We start from the raw sequence: 21,190 nt of genomic DNA, 5'->3' as shown, positions 1-21,190 counted from the left end.
AACATCTTCTTCACCACAATACCTCATTCATTGCTTCCAGCATGAATAAGCTAAAAAGGAAGAGCATTGGAAAAAACAATCCCCGAAAACAGGAGCTTTTCGTCCAAACGGAAAGGTTGGAATCAGAGTGCTGAATTTCAATTAAAGACATTTACGTCCTTCACCACTTTTTAATGTCCAGTCCCAACGGAGAGAGGAAAAATAGCGCTTTATATACATCTTAGAAAAAAATATGCGTCTTAGAAGTCAAAAGAACTCTACCTCAAGCGTGCAAAGAGTGGTTTGATTCTCAGTCCACATGTGTACTACGCTATCCGGACTTATGTTTGCTTATTTTGATAAGCTGAACGAGTTCCAAGGATGCCAGAGCAAAGATTGCATTACATCTTAACTTGCATACTTATTGACGAGATAATTTACATCGTGGATCTCTTGGGAGGTACGATTTAGCCTGTTTAATCCTTCCACAATCCCGAAGTATGCGACCCTTCCACTGTAGAGTGCCAAAGTTTCCTCAATATTTTCCTATCTCCATTGTAAAGGGCTGAACATGTTTAGAGAAGAAAAATATACTGGGTCAACAAAATCGCTGTTGATGATTATTTGACCTGTATCTTTATAGGTGTTAAAAGCCTCCGATCCAAACAAACATGTCAGTGAAAGCTTTCGTTTACGTGGGAAAATCTCTAACAAGCGGACCTTTGCAAAGGAAATAAACATAGTCACAAGCTTTTTACAATTTTTGTTGGAGTACTGAGGCACCTAATTTACTGATCTTCGTTGTTAGGTTTTTATGCGGGTCGTGGGTTCTTTCTTATAAAAGAAAAGGTATGGTTATGCCCCGTTGAGAATAAAACGGCATATTCATACACCCACTGAGAACTTGAGCTGTTTTTTTACCGTTCCACATAACCATTGAATTTTTGCTTCAGATAACACAGGCTGCAACCAGTAATTCAAGGCAGCTTTAACAGTACTTTCCCAGAGCTTATTTCTCAATTGAAACACAGTAATGTTAACTCGAAAAATCAAAAATAGAGCAAAAAGATATAAAAAATATTGGTAATGTAACTGCATGATATTCTTAAAAAAGAAAGGTATCAAACTGAGCGAATATAATCTATTTACTATGATCAACCTAGCTCACCATAATCATGTTACTAGAGTCAACTCAGTTTGATCCTATTCGATTCTGTGATTTTTTTTTTTTTTGTTTTGTTTTTCTTTTTTTTTTTGCCGTTGTTTTTTTGGTTTTCTTTCGTTCTTTCCTTGTTTTTGAAAAAATTTCAACGATTTGACCGTTATTACGTTCCTCGGGCGTCAGCAATTTTTCTCAGCCACTTGTGTTAAAAAAAGAGATTATGATCATGACGATGAAATTTCACTAGTTTAAGAATGCTACATTTTTTTCATTATTACGCGATCAATATTCCCTGCAGGCTATTTGAACAAGACTCACAGATACTCGCCAACTTGTACTGATGGGATTCAATACTTGGCCAGATGATCTTTCTAAACCTTTTCTGGTAGTCCTTATAGTGACGAGCGGTCTCTTGAATCTCCCTCATGCCACGGGCATGAATTGCAACACTAAACTGACCAGTAAGTAGTGGAGGTATTTTGGGTTTTCCTCGGACTGGCAATCTATCTTTTTAAGCTCAGAATGGCCGCTGCCAAACTCTTTATGGTACATATGTTAATAGGCTATCCTTCTCCCTCCTCCAGTAATACCTGATGTAGAGATTTCCATAAATCCACCAAGGCACGAACTATCTGTGGGTACTGCAGTTAACCTAACTTGTACGGCGCAGCCCAGGAGTATTGATGCAGGATATTACGATCGATGGACCGAGTATATTCAGTGGTACGATCCACAGGACAAGCCAACTGGATACAGATGTGTACAGGGTAGCCACATGGTGTTAAAACATAGATGCACATTAATGATCGAAAAACTGACGGCAAATCAACTTGGAAGCTACACGTGTGAAGCAGGAAATGGTTATCGTGCACACTGCAGAAGATAATCAGTCGAAATTCGTCCTGAAGGTAAATAACAAAGCGGCACAAAGATCATGAAAAATATTTGAGAATGACGGGTCGAGAAAAAAAAAAACGAAAAGAAACAACTCTATCAGCAGTCCATCACGTCATGTCAAAATGAGATTTTCATTATTAGCTGTAAGTTTCTTGGGTGTTGTTAACGACTTAAAGCCACAAAATTTTAATTCTTTATTTACGGAATATTGTAAAAAAAACATGGCTACATAAAATTTGATGGAAAATAACTCGAGAGGGCATTTTCGCTCTTGATCTCAGTGCCTAATAACTGAATGTCTGACCTTTTCTTATGTATTACGCAAGCTGTTGAGTTTTAGGGGGGTCTAGACGCCTATCTTCACTTGAACCAACCCTTAACAACCTTCAATGTTACAACTCCTTTATGTATCTTTGTTCTCACAAAAATACACTTTAACGAATGTCTCACTTTTGTTCTACAGGAGCCCAAAACATTCAAATTATTGAATATCCAAAGAACCAAAGTGCTTTTATTAATTCCAGCGTAATTTTCAACTGCACTGCCACCGGTCATCCCAGGCCAACCATCTCTTGGGTGAAGAAAGATGATCCACAAGCTTTACAAACCAACCCAAGGGTAGAGGAGAAGGTTATTTTGTTAGACAACAAAACCGTTCGCAGTCAGCTCTTGTTAACAGGAACTAAGATGGAAGACATTGGCACATACCACTGCGTGGCTCATAACAGCGCCGGAGAAAGGGTATCAACAGTGTCTTCCTTATTAACAGAGGATTTAGGTAAGAGGCATTCATTTTTTGCACCTAAAAATGACAATTTATTCTTAAAAACTGTGCCGATGATTTATCCGAAAAGCTTTATAACTTTGTCTCGTCAAAAGGAAGGTTATGAAACAAAATTACCTTCAACCTGAAGTGACTAACAGAATATTAGTTTGGTGAGATGGAAAAAAACTCACCGTACAAAATGAAAAGAAAAGACAAAAAATTGAAGAGGAGGGCATAAATGGACTTGAAAGGGAGATTTAATGACAGCAACAACTTAGGATTGTTCCTGCTTTAAAGTATGAAAAATAACTGCTGATTTGTCACTTACCAACTACCTTTGGAAATAGGAAGGACTCGTTTCCAGCTATTTAATTGCCTTAAGCCACTCCTAAGGCGTGTCTTCCTTCCTTCTAGTCTATTTGCAAGAGATTTGCGAACCAGCAGCTATCATAGCAACAATAATTACCTCATTGTCATTCCTCAGACCTGCAACCTATTCAAAATGTGGAAGATCTCACGAACCAAAGCGTTGTTGTCGGTTTTAGTGTAACTTTTATCTGCACCGCCAAGAATCATCTCAAGCCAAGCATCTCATGTGCAAGGGGCAATGATCGGCATTCAACGCAATCCACCCCAGGGACCAACTTTCACCCTTCAGGCACTCAAACTGTAACTCAAGTTGTTAAAGATCGGTGAAACCTAAGTGTTGTCATCGGTTCTGACGTTACTTTGAATTGTATTACAACTGGTCATCCTCAGTCAACCGTCAGGTAGATCAAGAACGACAATTCATATGATGTCCAATCTACTTCAAGGACAATGATCACTGGAGATCGACGTGACCAAAACACTCATTACCAACTGTTTATAGAAAAAGTGAAGAAGGAGGATGGGGGCATATATCAGTGTGCTGCAACTAACATAGCAGAGGAAAAGGCATCTATCGAGGTCAACTTACGTGTGAATAATTTAGGTAATAAAATCATGGATTTAGCTTTTGTGTGACACAGAGGTCTCTATCTTGCCTTCTTAGCTGTATTTATTTAAACTAATGTTTCGAAACAGACATTAACATTCTACAAAGTTTGATCAAATAGATGCATTAAGAGTAAGTGTAAAAGAAAATAGGCTCAATTGTGACGGCAACGTCGATAGTCTCAGGCACTTCTAAAGTCTGTCTTAATTATGTTCTTTGTGTCTGACCACCATGGTTACTTCCCTATATAAACGCGTCTATTAACTCTCTGTCCTTGTGAAAACTTATCAAATTGTTAGAAGGGACGTCCCCTGTGCCCTAGATGGACAGAATTTCCTGATTAGAAGTTGGTGATTTAAAAAGAGCTGAAAAGATGCAAATCCAGATCTGAAATCTGAATCACGAACACTGGCAAGGAGGACTGGATTGTCAATTTTTCAGCTGACTGCGATCGCTTTCGTGGTATCTGCATCTGTTTTTGCAGTTGGTGCATTTTTGTGGGATCGACGTCTTTTAAAGGTATTCTCAAAAACTCTGTTTCCCCATTTATATGAAAAGGGCCCGTCACGCAATTTGATGCTCCAGCCCCTGAAAACCTATTGGCTTCAAACAGAAATAACAGTAATTACACATAATTAGTTGACACTTTTTGCTTCCTTTAGTTAGCATGGGCCTTCAACCATTTAAATCACTGCTAGTCTCTTTGAATTTTTATTTAACTACTTCCTATTTGCCTCTCACAGATCCAGTCCATATCCATGAGCCTCCTCCAAAAGTCAGAGAGTCAATCAGTGGTCTAATTGTACTGGCAAGCGAGGGGTGCGGCTACCGCCTCTCTGTTGGGAGAAAGAAAAGGAAATCCAGTCTGACACGAATAAAACAGCTCTGCATATAGTTATAGGAAGACGACCGGAAGCGTTTGAAGCGTTAGTTTTTACAACCCACTAAATCAAATGAGTCACACAAATGACAGAATAAATTTTGCAAACGACCAAATCAGTGCGTTACGCCTTTGACCCCTAAGAGTGACTTGCATCTTAATTCTCCTCACAACATCATCTGTCTGAATCACAGATGACCTTAGCCCTAAGCATTTTATTGGGAAATAAATAGAGAACAATATGGGAAATGTGCTGACAGATGTTAATGAGTAAAGGTATAAACTGGTTGGGAATCATGTTTACAAGCGACCGAAAAAGTCCCTACAACTTACAGTGTATCATGATTACAGGGGGTAAGTTTCTAAAGAAACTGTGCTGCTGCGTCGGTGGGAGAATAAAACAAGGTAATTTTGTGTTACCAAATGAGTCGGTAACGTAAATTGGCCACTGCAAAGAGTTTTAAAGCTTACGCTTCGAGCGTAAGTCCTTCGTTAGCCCTTCGTTAGCCCTTCGTTAGCCCTTTATTAGCCCTTCGTTAGCCCTTCGTTAGCCCTTCGTTAGCCCTTCGTTAGCCCTTCGTTAGCCCTTCGTTAGCCCTTCGTTAGCCCTTCGTCATTTTCTGTGGCGAAGTACTTACCCTCAAAACGTCATCTTTGAAACTCTCAAGTCAACGGTGGCCAACTTACGTTTTCAACTCAGTTGGTAATACTAAATTGCCTCATGAAGATTACAACCGACCAAATAAGTGCAAACAACGGACAGAAAAGTCAAGCTAATTGTTTTTTACAACAGACAATGTAACCAAGCTAATTATTTATTACAACTGAAAGAGTATTATGATAGCAACCAATCGAATAAGTCAATACCAACTTCTTACAAACCGAGTGTGAGGGCTGTACTAAGGAGTATTGGTCATAGGTTAGCAAGTAGTTTGTTAGCTTTCGTGAACAAAAATATACGGCCTATGACCGTTTCCGTGTCACATGATAAAACAAGCTACTGGAGTGATGTCTACATTTTAGAAAATATAAAGTATAAACTAGCTCATTTTTGCAGCTGACTAAAACGAAGTTTGTACAGCTGACAGAGTAAAATTTCCAAGTGACTGTATAAGTCTGTGCAACAAACCAGATAATATTTCAATAACGGCAAGTTGCGGAGTGATATTGAGAGAAAGATATGAGAGTAACTGACCGAGTGATGTTCACACTTGACCGCACAAGTGTAAACGAATGACTGATTTATATCTACTAAAGACCACCAAAAGGGTTATTAAAAAAAGTAGGATCTCTTTGTATGTCAAGCATCGATTTTACTAAGACTACGAAAGGAAGAAAACAGACGGGAGAACGTTTAGTCTTTAGTAACAACCATAATAAGAGCGACATCATTCTGAATTCTGCAAAGTTACTTCATTCCAGACTTCTGCCCTTAAGGCATAAAAAATGGTCAGTGATGTCAGGATTAGACACTTGATCTCTTTAGACTACTTCCCATATAACCTTTGGGTGTATTTTTTCCCGTTAAGCAAGAAAGTAACGAAAGATGAGCCGAGCATAAGATGTCATCATTCTTGCTGACTAAAAGATGAAATATTCCTGCTATGATAAGCTGGGTCATTTAGTATTGTTCGAGCCCACACTCCGGTTCCTCCTCTAGAAACAACGGCGGAAATCATGCCCAACCCCATACGAAAGTGAAACGAAACGACCTCGGAAAAAAATTCCCAACTTGTATAGAGTGTTATCATGGAACGAAAATGGAGCAATTATCGCCCTTACACGCGAATCACAAAGCCATGCCACATAAATTGGTTTTTTTGTATGTTTTTTTGTTGTTTTTTTCAAGAAAATAAAACTAAGATATTTTTAGCGAGAGAAATTATCTAGCTTCTTGTTGGGCTGTTTTGATGTTGAAATGTCCCGGAGGTCGACCACTGTCATAAAGAACCTCCCCATAATGTTCTCCATCTCTTTTGGACCTTTTTATGTCTTTAATTGAATTACGAGCACTTTAAGGGTTTTAATTCACTTCCGTTTTGTAGTCGGGTCAAATTGATTTATTCTGGAAAATTAACAGACAGTAACAAGACATTTGCACGCAAAAGTCCTAACCTTATGTGTAATGGTTTTGATAAATAACACAATTTTGTCTGAAGTCTGCGTTCGACTCTGCACAACTTTTCTTTTGATCTAAAGATGGCTACAAAAGCCGATAAGTAGTAGGGTCTTTAATAAAGAATACCTTTATTTCCTCTTTCTGATCTTTAGTATTTCATGTAAATTCTCTATGAAAAACGTAATCTTCGCGTGGGTAGCACTTTGATGAACTTAATAGCACACTTAAGAAAATATGTTTACTCATGCGCTCAAGGATGATGTTCATAAAAAGAAAGAGTGAAGCAGTTGCTACATATTTATGAATTGTAGGTCTAGTTTATGTGAGAGGAAACGACCTCGGAAAAAAATTCCCAACTTGTATGGAGTGTTATCATGGAACGAAAAATGGAGCAATTATTACTACCCTTATTACCCTTGTGTGTGTTTTTTGTCAGGAAGAAATAATATTTTTTAGCTCAAGTTATCCAAACTTCTGTCTGCTAACAATTGCCCTTGGACAATCACATCAGGTGATTTTTGGACCCTAAACCCTTCAGTCCAAGTATCAGAATAACAATGCAGCTGATTAAGTATCTTTCTAACAATTAGACAAGTGTTTAGCTATTAAAAGGAATTAACACCCACGTTAAGCATAACTCTGGAAAGTTCAACATCACAAAACTCCTGGCGGTGGCGTATTCGTGATGACAAGAAATTATAAACTGAGATAACTTTATCCCCATGACCCAGTTTATAATCCCGCGGTAACGATTACTGTCAAATTATCAAGCAGAGGAAATGATGTGGGAGAACTCAATCAGATAATAACTATTACTAATTATTAAATACCAGTAATATATATCTTTTTTAATGTAGCACAACATAGGTATTCGATTATCAGCACAACAGTCAACAAGAGAACTTTCTTGTAACTTTTAATACGAAATATTCTTTCGACAATAGTCGACAATGCACAACTTCTCGGTTATGGTCAGAGTTTCAAACGCTAATTGATTGTAGGGATCAAATTGAGATAAATTTTTCTCGTAAGATGTAATTCGGTAATTCGTGAAAGCCACTGCCCCAAATTCTGCCCCATTTAAGCGCATCGCCCACGGAAAGGTGTGTGGTCGACCCAGACAATTCTGGACACTCTTTCACTGAGTTGTGATATTTAACAAGTTCGTACACCCCCATAAATAGCTTTTGCAGTAATGGCCTAAATAGCTAATCAATTCCAATCCAGACTATAAATGACGGTGTTTCTTCAGTCCGTCACTGTTACATATTATAACCTTTCGTTGCTTAAAGCAAGAGAGAGCTTCACATTACATAAGATGAATTCCCTTTTCAGAGTTTCTAATTGGCTGTTCGGGCCAATACTGTTGGTGATTCTAATCTCATCTTCAGCGTGTACATGTAAGTAAGATTACCTCTTACACCATAGTGATGAAGAGCTAAATTACCACTAGTTCGATTTCTCTGCATCAATTTCATCAGTTGCAGGCTGTGTAGACAAATCATACATGTGCGAGGTTGCGCACTAAAACTAAGGCAAATCAAAATTTACTCAAAGACAATCGTCACACAGAGGCATAGGATGTGGTCGACGGAAGTCAGATTCCTTTCTCATCTACGATCCTCGGCTTTTTTACGTGCAACTTTGTTGACGAAACTTTCGTATTTTCATTCAACAGTTAAAAATTGTGCTGAGCTGCACAGATCTGGTCAGAGAATCAATGGTATTTATACAATCAAACCTGACAACTCACAAGCCTTTCATGTATACTGTGACCAGACAACAGACGGTGGAGGCTGGACAGTGTTCCAGAGAAGACTAACTGGTTCCGTTGATTTTAACCGCAGTTGGGCTGACTACAAACATGGTTTTGGAAGTTTCCTCGATGGGGAATTTTGGCTCGGACTGGATAAGATCCTCCGGCTGACTAAAAAGAATAAAAACAACAGGCTTAGAGTGGATCTGGGGGTCGATTCTAAAACAATTGTTTACGCTGAATATAAATGGTTTGGAATTGCGAACGAAACGGCTGAGTACCAGCTGAACATTGGCAATTTGGCAAGTAAGTCAATAAAAGCAACAATTAATGAGAAGTAGCTTCGTTGCGTGACAATAAATGAAACAGTGAAGCAAAAGGATACGACTCTCTGGGGAAAAAGAAAAAAGAAAATGATTGTAGTACCTATCAGTCGACAGACAAAACGATTGAGATCTCTTACTCTCGGGACTTGACTGGTTTTCCCGGTCTTGAAATCAAAGTTAGAGGCTAAAGAAGATGAATTTGGTCCATCGAGTATCAACAAAATGACTACACTGAAGAGCTCAGTTATAGCCGTCTAAGTTAGCCTCATATGAGCTTTTTAACAATAAATCACCTCGACTATTTTTTCTTGTATACGTTTTCGTCTAGACTAAGCACTTTGTGAGCATATTACCGCATGTATATGTGCGTGTTACACTAATGAATAGATTTCGTGTAGTATGTCCTTTAACGAGTCCCTGACTCAGCAAAGGGTCTGAAAATCTGACCTGTAATGCAAGTATTAAAGCTCAATGTCGCAATGGTCAGATTCACGTTTTTCTTTTCCCTTTTTTTTACTCACTCATCTTCTCGAGATTAAAAAATCTTTTTTCCCATTTTTTTTTCATCTTGACAAAAATTGCGCACAAGTTTCAAATAATTTATGAGTGGATCTTACTTTTTTAACAGACGCGACTGTCAGTGATTCTCTCCGTGATCATAATGGCTCAAAGTTTAGAACCTGGGATCAAAAGCATTCCATCTGTCCTGAAAAAGTAGGGGAAAGCTGGTGGTTCCCAGAAGACTGTGCTATTCGTTCAAATCTAAACGGAATTTATGGAAGCAAAAAAAAAGGAAATATTCATTGGGGACAATTAGATCTTGACGATCCTACTCGCACTCCCAAAACATCAGAAATGAAAATCAGACCTGCAGAATTCAAACGGCGAGAAGAGAGGCGGACAAAACGCAGAACAATGAAAGAAAGGGTGTGATGGTGAAAGAGCGCGTTCGTTGGTATTTAAGAATTCCCAACACCAACGCAATGACGATAATCAAATGAGAGAAAACTATTTTTTCTACGGGTATATAACGAACTCACATATATATCTTCTATTCTACGGGTATATAACGAACTCACAATTGACCAGCTCCCAGTTGGCTTGATAGCTCAGTTGGTTAGAGCGCTGCACCGGTATCGCAGAGGTCATGGGTTCGATTCCCGTTCAGGCCTGAATTTTTTTCAGGCCTTATTTCTCAACTGCTTAAGTTGAGTATATACTGCGATGATCTTCATTTGCTTAAAATGTATTTTCCGCAGTACAAATATATGACTTTCATGTATTCTTATCACACCTTCTCCATCTACGGGTATATAACGAACTCACAATTGACCAGCTCCCAGTTGGCTTGATAGCTCAGTTGGTTAGAGCGCTGCACCGGTATCGCAGAGGTCATGGGTTCGATTCCCGTTCAGGCCTGAATTTTTTTCAGGTTTTATTTCTCAACTGCTTAAGTTGAGTATATACTGCGATGATCTTCATTTGCTTAAACTGTATTTTCCGCAGTACAAATATATGACTTTCATGTATTCTTATCACAGAAAACTATTTGTAGAAATATTTGTAGCCGAAATGCGAACAAAACGACTAAGTACCCACTGAACATTGAAAATATTGCAAGTAAGTCGACAAAAACAACTATGAAAATTGGCTCCGTTGCACGATCATAAAAAAAAGCATACAACTTTCTTGAAAAGGAATATATGGATACGACTGAACAGGAATGATTAATTGGAGATATTTAGATCCTAAAGATGTTACCCGCGCTTCCAGAGCATCAGAAATGAAAATCAGCCCAGTGAAATTTTCTTTGAGCTTTCGAAATGAACTTTTCGACCCTATGACTTGATTAAGACACCTGATCGACCAGAAAAGCAAATGGCATACGGTGAAAAAAATTGGCGGATAAAACCAGGACCAAAGGTGCGAACAATCGATTAAAGCGAAAATGAAGTTCATGCAATTTATACAAGAAAATAAGGTAATTCGGAGTAAGGTTGAACTGAGCAGTTAAGGCGTAATATTAGACAATGCACCAAAGGTGGAGAAATTAATAGGGGAACACTGTATTTGACCATTATTGGTGAAATATCTTAGTTCCACAGTAAATTGTGTGAACCCAAGAATAACTTTCTGATCGTGTAAACTGGTCGTCCGGGCTAGAGTAATCCAGAGAAGACTGTCATCATCACTGTTATCAGAGTCAATTGACTTTGATGAGGACTTCCGCCTATTTTGTCGAATTATCAGTCATTACTAATGTGTCACTCTGAAAATGGTTGTTAGATGGTTATCAAACGGTTATTTGATCGCCTAAGAGAGTTCCCTCTTTCGACAGAACAACATTAACAATAAAGAACAGACCGAAATGTTTATCTGTCTTGTCACGGAGTTAGGACAAAGAAAACATCTCCGAGTCCCCAAGAGGGATCGAAACTCACACTTTCAGATTCCATGCTCCGAACCTCTACCATTGAGCCACGTAGACTCAATAATGAGCGAGGCCATCACGTGAACCAATAATTCCCAAATGTCCCAAGCTTGTGACATTTCTCTCTCGGGTCGGATAATATGATGATAAAATCATTGTTTCTTGACATCTATAAGCTTACTTGTCAATCAACGGTGAAAATACCCTTTTACGGTGAGGAAAGGCTTTCTCGGTAAGCAAAATGGGCCAAGAAGCAAAAACCGTGGAAAGGTTTAAATTTTCGGACTAAGAAATTTGGTCAATGATGAACGATCATTACCGCTGAAGGAAACGGAAACGAAGCGGAAGCAATGAGCAGTCAATCGTGTCTATTTCAAGATATGCAATTCCACGGCGGGAATGGAATGGGTCTTGACTAAGCATTCTACAAGAAAAAAAGTAAGTTACGAAGCATTTAGAAAGAACCAAGCAAGTTACGCGAGTGTCTTCTCGAGCTTAGCTCGAAAACTATAACTCCCTCTAAATCTTGTATGAAACATTGCCAAATATCTGATGAGATAGCCTCTCGAGCATAGAGTTATGGAGCCAGAGATTTCAACCCTTTGAAATATAAAGGGGAAGGTTGGACACGAGCAAGAAAGAATTGTGCTAAAAATACTTTTAGTGAAGCAGAAAAAACATTTTTATTCGTCAGTGGAAAGGGAAAAAAACAAAACAAAACAAAAGCAATCAAAAGGCTCTTGGAGCCAGCTCATTCATATCATGGCTTAAGTTTATATGGACTTGGACTTGTTGAATATAGGTACAGTTGAATTCCGTTTATAAGATTTTTTAAGACTTTAGAATAAATTTCTTTTATTTTGGGGTCAGTTGTGTGATAAGAAAACGTGTGCATTCTTCGCGATGGGAATTGGAAAAAAGCCGTTGTGTGCGCTGGAGGTAGGATGAGTAGAGGTCATTAGGCAGACAGTATCCTTTTTGTTGGTGTGTGTATGCTATGTTGGTGTGTGTATTACGCTATCCGGACTTATGTTTGCTTATTTTGATAAGCTGAACGAGTTCCAAGGATGCCAGAGCAAAGATTGCATTACATCTCAACTTGCATACTTATTGACGAGATAATTTACATCGTGGATCTCTTAGGAGGTACGATTTAGCCTGTTTAATCCTTCCACAATCCCGAGGTATGCGACCCTTCCACTGTAGAGCGCCAAAGTTTCCTCAATATTTACCCATCTCCATAGTAAAGAGCTGAACATATTTAGAGAAGAAAAATATACTGGCTGTGTCAACAAAATCGCTTTTGATGATCATTTGACCTGCATTTTGATGGGTGTTAAAAGCCCTCGATCCAAACAAACATGTCAGTGAAAGCTTTCGTTTACTTGGGCGAATCTCTAACAAGTGGGCCTTTGGAAAGGAAATAAACGCAGTCACAAGCTTTTTACAATTTTTGCTGGAGTATTGAGGCACCTAATTTACTGATCTTCGTTGTTAGGTTTTTATGCGGGTCGTGGGTTCTTTTTTATAAAAGAAAAGGTATGGTTATGCCCCGTTGAGAAGCAAACGAGTAATTCATGAAAGCGTCACGCGTTGTGTGACTCGGTGTTAAGTTACGAAAGGAACCTTTGTGAATTTGAACACGTTACAAGGAATGGCATGGGGAGCGAAATGCGGTCGATTTACAGCGATAAATATTTCGAAATATGAACATTCTACACGTAAAATCAATAGAACTTTCGCACATCTTGTTTGTCCATCGTAGTTTCCGGCGATTTCTGCCATTTCAAGCTTGCTCTGCTATCACTCTTAATCATAACATCATGTCACTTACTCTCCAGACTACATTGTAATGAAGGCTAATTCGCCCAAAATTTTAAAGTAAAAGCTATGATTTGGAATTGATAAAAAAGACAGCCGGAGCGTTGAGTTACGATTGGCGCCTGAAAAAGCTGCCTGACGGTTTAATTACCGGATTGTAACATAGTAATCCTTGACAAACAACCGAAATTACCCAGAGCGTTCCATGCCCACTTTTCGAAAAATGATACTTTTTGTAGGTTGGAGTATAAAACCAGTAATTCAAGGAAGCTACTACTTTCCCGGAGCACTAAGGACAGTCAAGGTAAGAGCCCGGCTCACACGCGGCAATTGATTATAACTTTCATCTCTCTCCACACTAACCCTAAATCCCACTTTACAGAGCTGAACAAAATCTTTCCTCTAAACTAACTCTAGGCTTTCTTCGCTATAAGAATTCGTCAGTTCTTACCTGGTTCGTATTTTGTTTCTAAGTCTGTGGTATGAGACCTAACGTGGAATCATTAGAATTAACATGGTGGCATGCCACGCATCTTTTAGTGTGGTTTGCGTTGTTTACCAAGTATTTGACAACGAAAAAGAAAATTGGGGTCAGTGTTTTTCAGAACATTAATGCACTTATCAGGCACCTCGTGACATACCTTTCCGTAAATGGGTATTTTGATAGACGATTAAGACGTCTTAATCTGTTGAGTAAGAACGAGAAGATGAAAGAAGAAAATCGCCGTTGAAGCTAATTCCAAACCGACAAGGGCGCCAGTACCCGTCAAAACTACATTTGGGTTTACTGAGGTTGATTTGATGGCCAGTCAGCTTTTTCTTAAGGGCTTTTTACAGCCAATAATCCCTACCGTAATGATTGTCAAAGTTGTAGTTTTTTGTTGTTTTTCTTTAATGATTTTCGCTGAGTTTTTCTGGAAGACTAGCTACCACAATAAGCAAGTCACCAAAAGTCACGGTGTAGGATTTCATAAGCTTCTGTTTCTAGTGCTGCTGCCAGTAGAAAGGCTAAATTCATGTACAATTAGCGCCCAAACTTGTCTGTGTTTCCAGACTACAAAGGCTGTCCAAAACTTATTTCTTAATTGACACACAGTAAATGTTTTTCGATTCTGTGTTTTTTTTCTTTTTTTTTTTGTCGTTGATTTTTTTGGTTTTCTTTCGTTCTTTCCTTGTTTTTGAAAAAATTTCAACGATTCGACCGTTATTGCGTTCCTCGGGCGTCAGCAATTTTTCTTAACCACTTGTGTTAAAAAAAGAGATTATGATCATGACGATGAAATTTCATTATTTTAAGAATGCTACATTTTTTTCTTTATTACGCGATCAATATTCCTTACGGGCTATTTGAACAAGACTCACAGATACTCGCTAACGTGTATTGATGGGATTCAATATTTGGCCAGATGATGTTTCTAAACCTTTACTGGTGGTCCTTATAGTGACGAGTCGTCTCTTGAATCTCCCTCAAGCCACGGGCATGAATTGCAACACTAAATTGACCAGTAAGTTGTGAAGGTATTTTGGGTTTTTCTCGCAATCTATCTTTTTAAGCTCAGAATGGCCGCTGCCAAATTCTTTATGTTACATATGTTAATAGACTATCTTTCTCCCTCCTCCAGTAATACCTGATGTAGAGATTTCCATAAATCCACCAAGGCAAGAACTATCTGTAGGTACTGCGGTTAACCTGACTTGTACGGCGCAGCCCAGGAGTATTGATGCAGGATATTACGATCGATGGACCGAGTATATTCAGTGGTACGATCCACAGGATAAGCCAACTGGATACAGATGTGTACAGGGTAGACAAATGGTGTTAAAAACATAGATGCACATTAATGAACGAAAAACTGACGGCAGATCAACTCGGAAGCTACACATGTGAAGCAGGAAATGGTTATCGTGCACACTGCAGGAGAGAATCAGTCGAAATTCGTCCTGAAGGTAAATAACAAAGCAGGACAAAGATCATGAAAAATATTTGAGTAAGACGGGTCGAGTAAAAAAAACGAAAGATAGAAAAGAAACAACTCTATCAGCAGTCCACCACGTCACGTCAAAATGAGATTCTTATTATTAGCTTTAAGTTTCTTGGGAGTTGTTAACGATCTTTAAGCCACAAAATTTTAATTCTTATATTTAAGGAATATTGTAAAAAAAATATGACAACATAAAATTTGATGGAAAATAACTCCAGAGGACATTTTCGCTTTTGATCTCAGTGTCTAATAACTAAATGTCTGACCTTTTCTTATGTATTACGCAAGCTGTTGACGATACAACAGAACGAGTGTTAGGGGGGTCTAGACGCCTGTCTTCACTTGAACCAACCCTTAACAACCTTCAATGTTACAACTCCTTTATGTATCTTTGTTCTCACAAAAATATACTTTAACGACTGTCTCACTTTTGTTCTACAGGAGCCAAAAACATTCAAATTATTGAATATCCAAAGAACCAAAGTGCTTTTATCAATTCCAGCGTAATTTTCAACTGCACTGCCACCGGTCATCCCAGGCCAACCATCTCTTGGGTGAAGAACGATGATCCACATGCTTTACAAACCAACCCAAGGGTAGAGGAGAAGGTTATTTTGTTAGACAACAAAACCGTTCGCAGTCAGCTCTTGTTAACAGGAACTAAGATGGAAGACATTGGCAAATACAACTGCGTGGCTAATAACAGCGCTGGAGAAAGGGTATCAAGAGTGTCTTCCTTATTGACAGAGGATTTAGGTAAGAGGCATTCATTTTTTGCGCCCGAAAAGAACAATTTATTCTTAAAAACTGTGCAGATGATTTATCTGAAAAGCTTTATAACTTTGTCTCGTCAAAAGGAAGGTTATGAAACAAAATTACCTTCAACCTGAAGTGACTAACAGAATATTAGTATGGTGAGGTGGAGAAAAAAATCACCGTACAAAATGAAAAGAAAAGACAAAAAATTGAAGAGGAAGGCATAAATGGACGTGAAAGGGAAATTTAATGACAGCAACAACTTAGGATCGTTCCTGCTTTAAAATATGAGGAATAACTGCTGATTTGTCACTTACCAACTACCTTTGGAAATAGGAAGGACTCGTTTCCAGCTATTTAACTGCCTTAAGCCACTCCTTAGGCGTGTCTTCCTTCCTTCTAGTCTATTTGGTATCATAGCAACAATAATTGCCTCATTGTCATTCCTCAGAGCTCCAACCTATTCAAAATGTGGAAGATCCCACAAACCAAAGCGCTGTTGTCAGTTTTGCTGTAACTTTTATCTGCACCGCCAAGATTCAACCCAAGCCAAGCATCTCATGTGCAAGGAGCAATGATCGGCATTCAACGCAATTCACCCCAGGGACCAACTTTCACCCATCAGGCACTCAAACTGTAACTCAAGTTGTTGAAGATCGGTGGAACCTAAGTGTTGTCATCGGTTCTGACGTTACTTTGAATTGTATTACCACTGGTCATCCACAGTCAACCGTCAGGTGGATCAAGAACAACAATTCATATGATGTCCAATCTACTTCAAGGACAATGGTCACTCGAGATCGACGTCACCAAAACACTCATTACCAACTGTTTATAGAAACAGTGAAGAAGGAGAATGGGGGCAAATATCAGTGTGCTGCAACTAACATAGCAAGGGAAAAGGCATCTATCGAGGTCAACTTACATGTCAATGATTTAGGTCATAAATTAATTGTTTAGCTTTTGTGTGACACAGAGGTCATTATCTTGCCTTCTTAGCTGTATGTATTTAAACTAATGTTTCGACACAGACATCAACATTCTACAAAGTTTGATCAAATAGATGCATCAAGAGTAAGTATAAAAGAAAATAGGCTCAACTGTGACAGCGACGTCGATAGTCTAAGGCATTTCTAAAGTCTGCCTTAATTATGTTCATTGTGTCTGACCACCATGGTTACTTCCCTTTATAAACGCGTCTATTAACTCTCTGTCCTTGTGAAAACTTATCAAATTGCCAGAAGGGACGTCCCAGAGACAATGGTTACGAATTAGCAGCTATCTATGACACAATTCTAACCCCCAAAAGGCGTTAAAAAACCTTTTTAAAATTCAACCTTTTTAACATTCATATCATTGACTGATGAAGTCCGGTCGAAATACGGACGAAATATTTCATAAGTTTTAATTTTTAGCTCCGAGTTTGGAAAAATTTTTTTAACTTTTATTATGCTTCCGGAGCAGGAAATTAACGTTTTTGATTGTATCTTACGACAACATGGACGCGAAGTCCTAAAGATGGTTAGGAAAGGAGAGAAAACGCTTGGAAAACTCGCCCGGTGGCAGAATCACAAGCACTTTAACATCCGATGCAGATATAACAACATTACTCCAAACAGCCTGAAACTACGAACCTGTATGAAAGGTGTTAAGACCATGAAGATTATTCATAATGCCGAGAAGAAACTTCTTCAGGAACGAATAAGACAATGCAACTTTACGATCAGAAAGTACGAGGAGAGCGTAAAAGAACTGAAATCAAGTTTACAATCCAAGGTGTCAACAGAGATAAATAATCAAATCTTAACTCTCTTCGAGAAAACACATTCGTCGCACTTTGAGATGGCAAAGAGCCGCCATAGGCAAACGTTTGACCGCCTACTGATCAGTAAAGAAGAAATTCGGTCACCGACGACAAACATTGGAGATACCAACATTGATCGGACAAAGTGGGTTATGAATCTCTCTGACCGCCCTCTTTCCGACAGTGAACGCTCGGTTCTCATGAAAGGTCTGAATTTTAGCGTAACTCCATCAAAGATTCCAGTTGATGAGATCGTGGCAGCCACTGAACTGGCCTGTATTCAACTAAAAGAGAAAAGCCAAGCAGAGAGCCTGAGAAATGAAGTAGTTAAAATCGTAAGCAAGAGCAAACCCCCAAGACCAAACATCAGCAGAGCTGAAAGGGAAGCCATTAAGGCGCTGGCAAAAGACGATTCAATTGTAATCTTACTGGCGGACAAAGGGCGCACTACGGTAATCCTAAACAAACAAGATTATCACAACAAGGTGAAGGCTCTCCTAGACGATACCAATACGTATGAAAAATTAACATCCGACCCAACCAGAGCCATCAAAAACAAACTCATTCAAGCCTTGAAGGAGTGGCGCAAAGAAGAGAGAATCCCTAATTATCTTTACAATCAACTGTACCCCACAGCAGAGAATGTCCCAAAGTTCTACGGGCTACCCAAGATTCACAAGAAAGACGTACCGCTACGGCCAATAGTTTCGAGCATTGGTAGCGTGATGTACGACACTGCCAAGTTCCTTGCTAAGATTATGAAACCTCTTGTTGGCCTCAACAGTCATCACATCGTTAACAGTGAAGACTTTGTCAACAAGATTGCAGAACTTGAAGTACCCCCTGGACAGAAACTCGTTTCATACGATGTTTCCTCACTGTTTACCAGCATTCCGATCAATGAAGCCATTCCAGTTGTCAGAGCCAAACTGGGAAGTGACCACAGCTTACCGGACAGATGCCCGTTAGATATCGCCCAATTATCTGTTCTACTAGAGATGTGCCTCTCGAGCACATACTTTACATTCCAGGGTGAATTCTATAAACAAAAGAAAGGAGCCGCAATGGGGTCTCCAATTTCCCCTGTAGTGGCCAATCTCTATATGGAACAGTTCGAGAGCAGAGCTCTGGACACCGCCCCCACCCCTCCAACTATGTGGTATCGATATGTTGATGACACGATGGCCAAGATTCACGAAAACGCCGTCGATTCCTTCTCAGAACATCTAAACTCCATTGACCAACACATCCAGTTCACTTCGGAACAAGAAAAGGATGGCAGGATTCCTTTCCTTGATACCTGTGTGAGTATTAACCAAGATGGTTCTACCAAGATCTCAGTGTACCGCAAACCTATACGCACACGGACCAGTACCTAAACTTCCAGTCAAACCATCATCTACAACACAAAAGAGCTGTGGTTAACACCCTGATGTTGAGAGCTCAGACCTTGGTTACGGAAAACGAGGACAGAACTAGAGAAACACAGCATGTCAAGCAAGCTCTAAAAATGAATAACTATCCAGAATGGATGCTAACAATACCACATCCAAAATCTACAACAGAAGATACCGAAGAGCCTCAAAACGAGAAGAAAATCTATGCATCAACGCCATACATCAAAGGTATCTCGGAACGCCTGCAAAGAGCGTTCAAGTCACACGATGTTACACTTATTCATAAACCCGTCAATTCTTTAAGATCACAATTGGTACGTGTCAAGGACACAACTGTCAATCTCAAGAAATGCGGTACTGTGTACCAGATCCATTGTGAGAAGTGTAACAAGGAGTACGTTGGCGAAACGGCCCGCGCTCTGGAAATCAGAGTGAAAGAACACCAATCAAGAAGTTCATCAGCTGTTCACGAGCATTGTCGCCTAGAGGGCCACTCGGTGGACCCAAATAAGACAAAAGTACTATCAACCGAAGTTAACACCTTCAAACGCAGGATAAAAGAAGCTATTCAAATTAAACTTACGAAACCTGCGTTAAACAGAGACAATGGTTACGAATTAGCAGCTATCTATGACACAATTCTAACCCCCAAGAGGCGTTAAAAAACCTTTTAGAATTAATAGCTTTGTTATAAGCAGATTATTTTCCTTTTCCAGATCTGAAATCTGAATCACGAACACTGGCAAGAAGGACTGGATTGTCGATTTTTCAGCTGACTGCGATCGCTTTCATGGTATCTGCATCTGTTTTTGCAGCTAGTGCATTTTTGTGGGATCGACGTCTTTAAAGGTATTTTCAAAAACTCTGATTCCCCATTTATATGAAAAGGGCTCGTCACGCAATTTGATGCTCCAGCCCCTGAAAGTCTCTTGGCTTCAAACAGAAATAACAGTAATTACACATATAATTAGATAACACTTTTTGCTTCCTTTAGTTAGCATGGGCCTTCAACCATTTAAATCACTGCTACTCTCTTTAAATTTTTATTTAACTACTTCCTATTTGCCTCTCACAGATCAGCAAGTCCATATCCATGAGCCTCCTCCAAAAATCAGAGAGTCAGTCACTGGTCTAATTGTACTGGCAAGCGAGGGGAGCGGCTACCGCCTCTCTGTTGGGAGAAAGAAAAGGAAATCCAGTCTGGCACGAATAAAACAACTCTGCATATAGTTATAGGAAGACGACCAGAAGCGTTTGAAGCGTTAGTTTTTACAACCCACAAAATCAATGAGTCACACAAATGACAGAATAAATTTTGCAAACGACCAAGTCAGTGCGTTACGCCTTTGACCCATAAGAGTGACTTGCATCTTAATTCTCCTCACAGCATCATCTGTCTGAATCACAGATGACCCTAGCCCTAAGCATTTTATTGGGAAATAAATGGAGAACAATATGGGAAATGTGCTGACAGATGTTAATGAGTAAAGGTATAAACTGGTTGGGTATCATGTTTAGAAGCGACCGAAAAAGTCCCTACAACTTACAGTGTATCATGATTAGAGGGGGTAAGTTTCTAAAGAAGCTGTGGTGCTGTGTCGCTGGGAGAATAAAACAAGGTAATTTTGTATTACCAACTGACTTGGTAACGTAAACTGGCCACTGTAAAGAGTTTTAAAGCTGACGCTTCGAGCGTAAGCCCTCTGTTAGCCCTTCGTTAGCCCTTCGTCATTTGCTGTGGCGAAGTACTTACCCTCAAAACGTCATCTTTGAAACTCTCAAGTCAACGGTGGCCAACTTACATTCTTAACTCAGTTGGTGATACTAAATTGCCTTATGAAGATTACAACCGACCGAATAAGTGCAAACAACGGACAGAAAAGTCAAGCTCATTATTTCTTGCAACAGACAGTGTAGCCAAGCTAATTATTTCTTACAACTGACAGAGTATTATGATAACAACCAATCGAATAAGTCAATACCAACTTCTTACTAACCGAGCGTGAGGGCTGTACTAAGGACTATTGGTTGGCTATTGGACTATAGGTTGGCAAGTAGTTTGTTAGCTTTCGTGAACAAAAATACACGGCTTATGACCGTTTCCGTGCCATATGATAAAACAAGCTAGTGGAGTGATG

The 21,190-nt window shown here is 39.3% G+C and overlaps 5 protein-coding genes across 5 annotated transcripts; all 5 read left to right on the top strand.

Moving 5' to 3' along the window:
* Positions 1-651: 651 nt before the first annotated feature.
* LOC113674615 (uncharacterized) lies at positions 652-20,381 on the top strand. The gene is made up of 4 exons (XM_089197163.1): positions 652-1,602; positions 1,726-2,049; positions 2,502-4,299; positions 20,128-20,381. The coding sequence occupies exons 1-2, from the start codon at positions 1,482-1,484 to the stop codon at positions 2,025-2,027; spliced, it is 423 nt and encodes a 140-aa protein (XP_089053289.1). The 5' UTR covers positions 652-1,481; the 3' UTR covers positions 2,028-2,049; positions 2,502-4,299; positions 20,128-20,381.
* LOC149049605 (ficolin-1-like) lies at positions 2,480-9,794 on the top strand. Its single transcript, XM_089198414.1, has 3 exons — positions 2,480-2,816; positions 8,458-8,841; positions 9,490-9,794. Exons 1-3 carry the CDS (start codon positions 2,480-2,482, stop codon positions 9,792-9,794), a joined length of 1,026 nt encoding a protein of 341 aa, XP_089054540.1.
* On the top strand, positions 14,955-16,015 carry LOC149049604 (muscle, skeletal receptor tyrosine-protein kinase-like). Its single transcript, XM_089198413.1, has 2 exons — positions 14,955-15,060; positions 15,537-16,015. Exons 1-2 carry the CDS (start codon positions 14,955-14,957, stop codon positions 15,983-15,985), a joined length of 555 nt encoding a protein of 184 aa, XP_089054539.1. The 3' UTR covers positions 15,986-16,015.
* Positions 17,370-19,034, top strand: LOC149049603 (uncharacterized). Its single transcript, XM_089198412.1, has one exon. The coding sequence runs from the start codon at positions 17,370-17,372 to the stop codon at positions 19,032-19,034; it is 1,665 nt and encodes a 554-aa protein (XP_089054538.1).
* LOC149049602 (uncharacterized) lies at positions 19,088-19,714 on the top strand. The gene has a single exon (XM_089198033.1). It carries the CDS (start codon positions 19,088-19,090, stop codon positions 19,712-19,714), a length of 627 nt encoding a protein of 208 aa, XP_089054159.1.
* Positions 20,382-21,190: the final 809 nt, after the last annotated feature.

The sequence above is a fragment of the Pocillopora damicornis genome, chromosome 2, assembly GCF_964200805.1.
Source record: "Pocillopora damicornis chromosome 2, jaPocDami1.2, whole genome shotgun sequence".
NCBI lineage: Eukaryota > Metazoa > Cnidaria > Anthozoa > Scleractinia > Pocilloporidae > Pocillopora > Pocillopora damicornis.
Note: the sequence above shows the minus strand (reverse complement) of the source record. Positions and strands in the feature narration are given on the sequence as shown.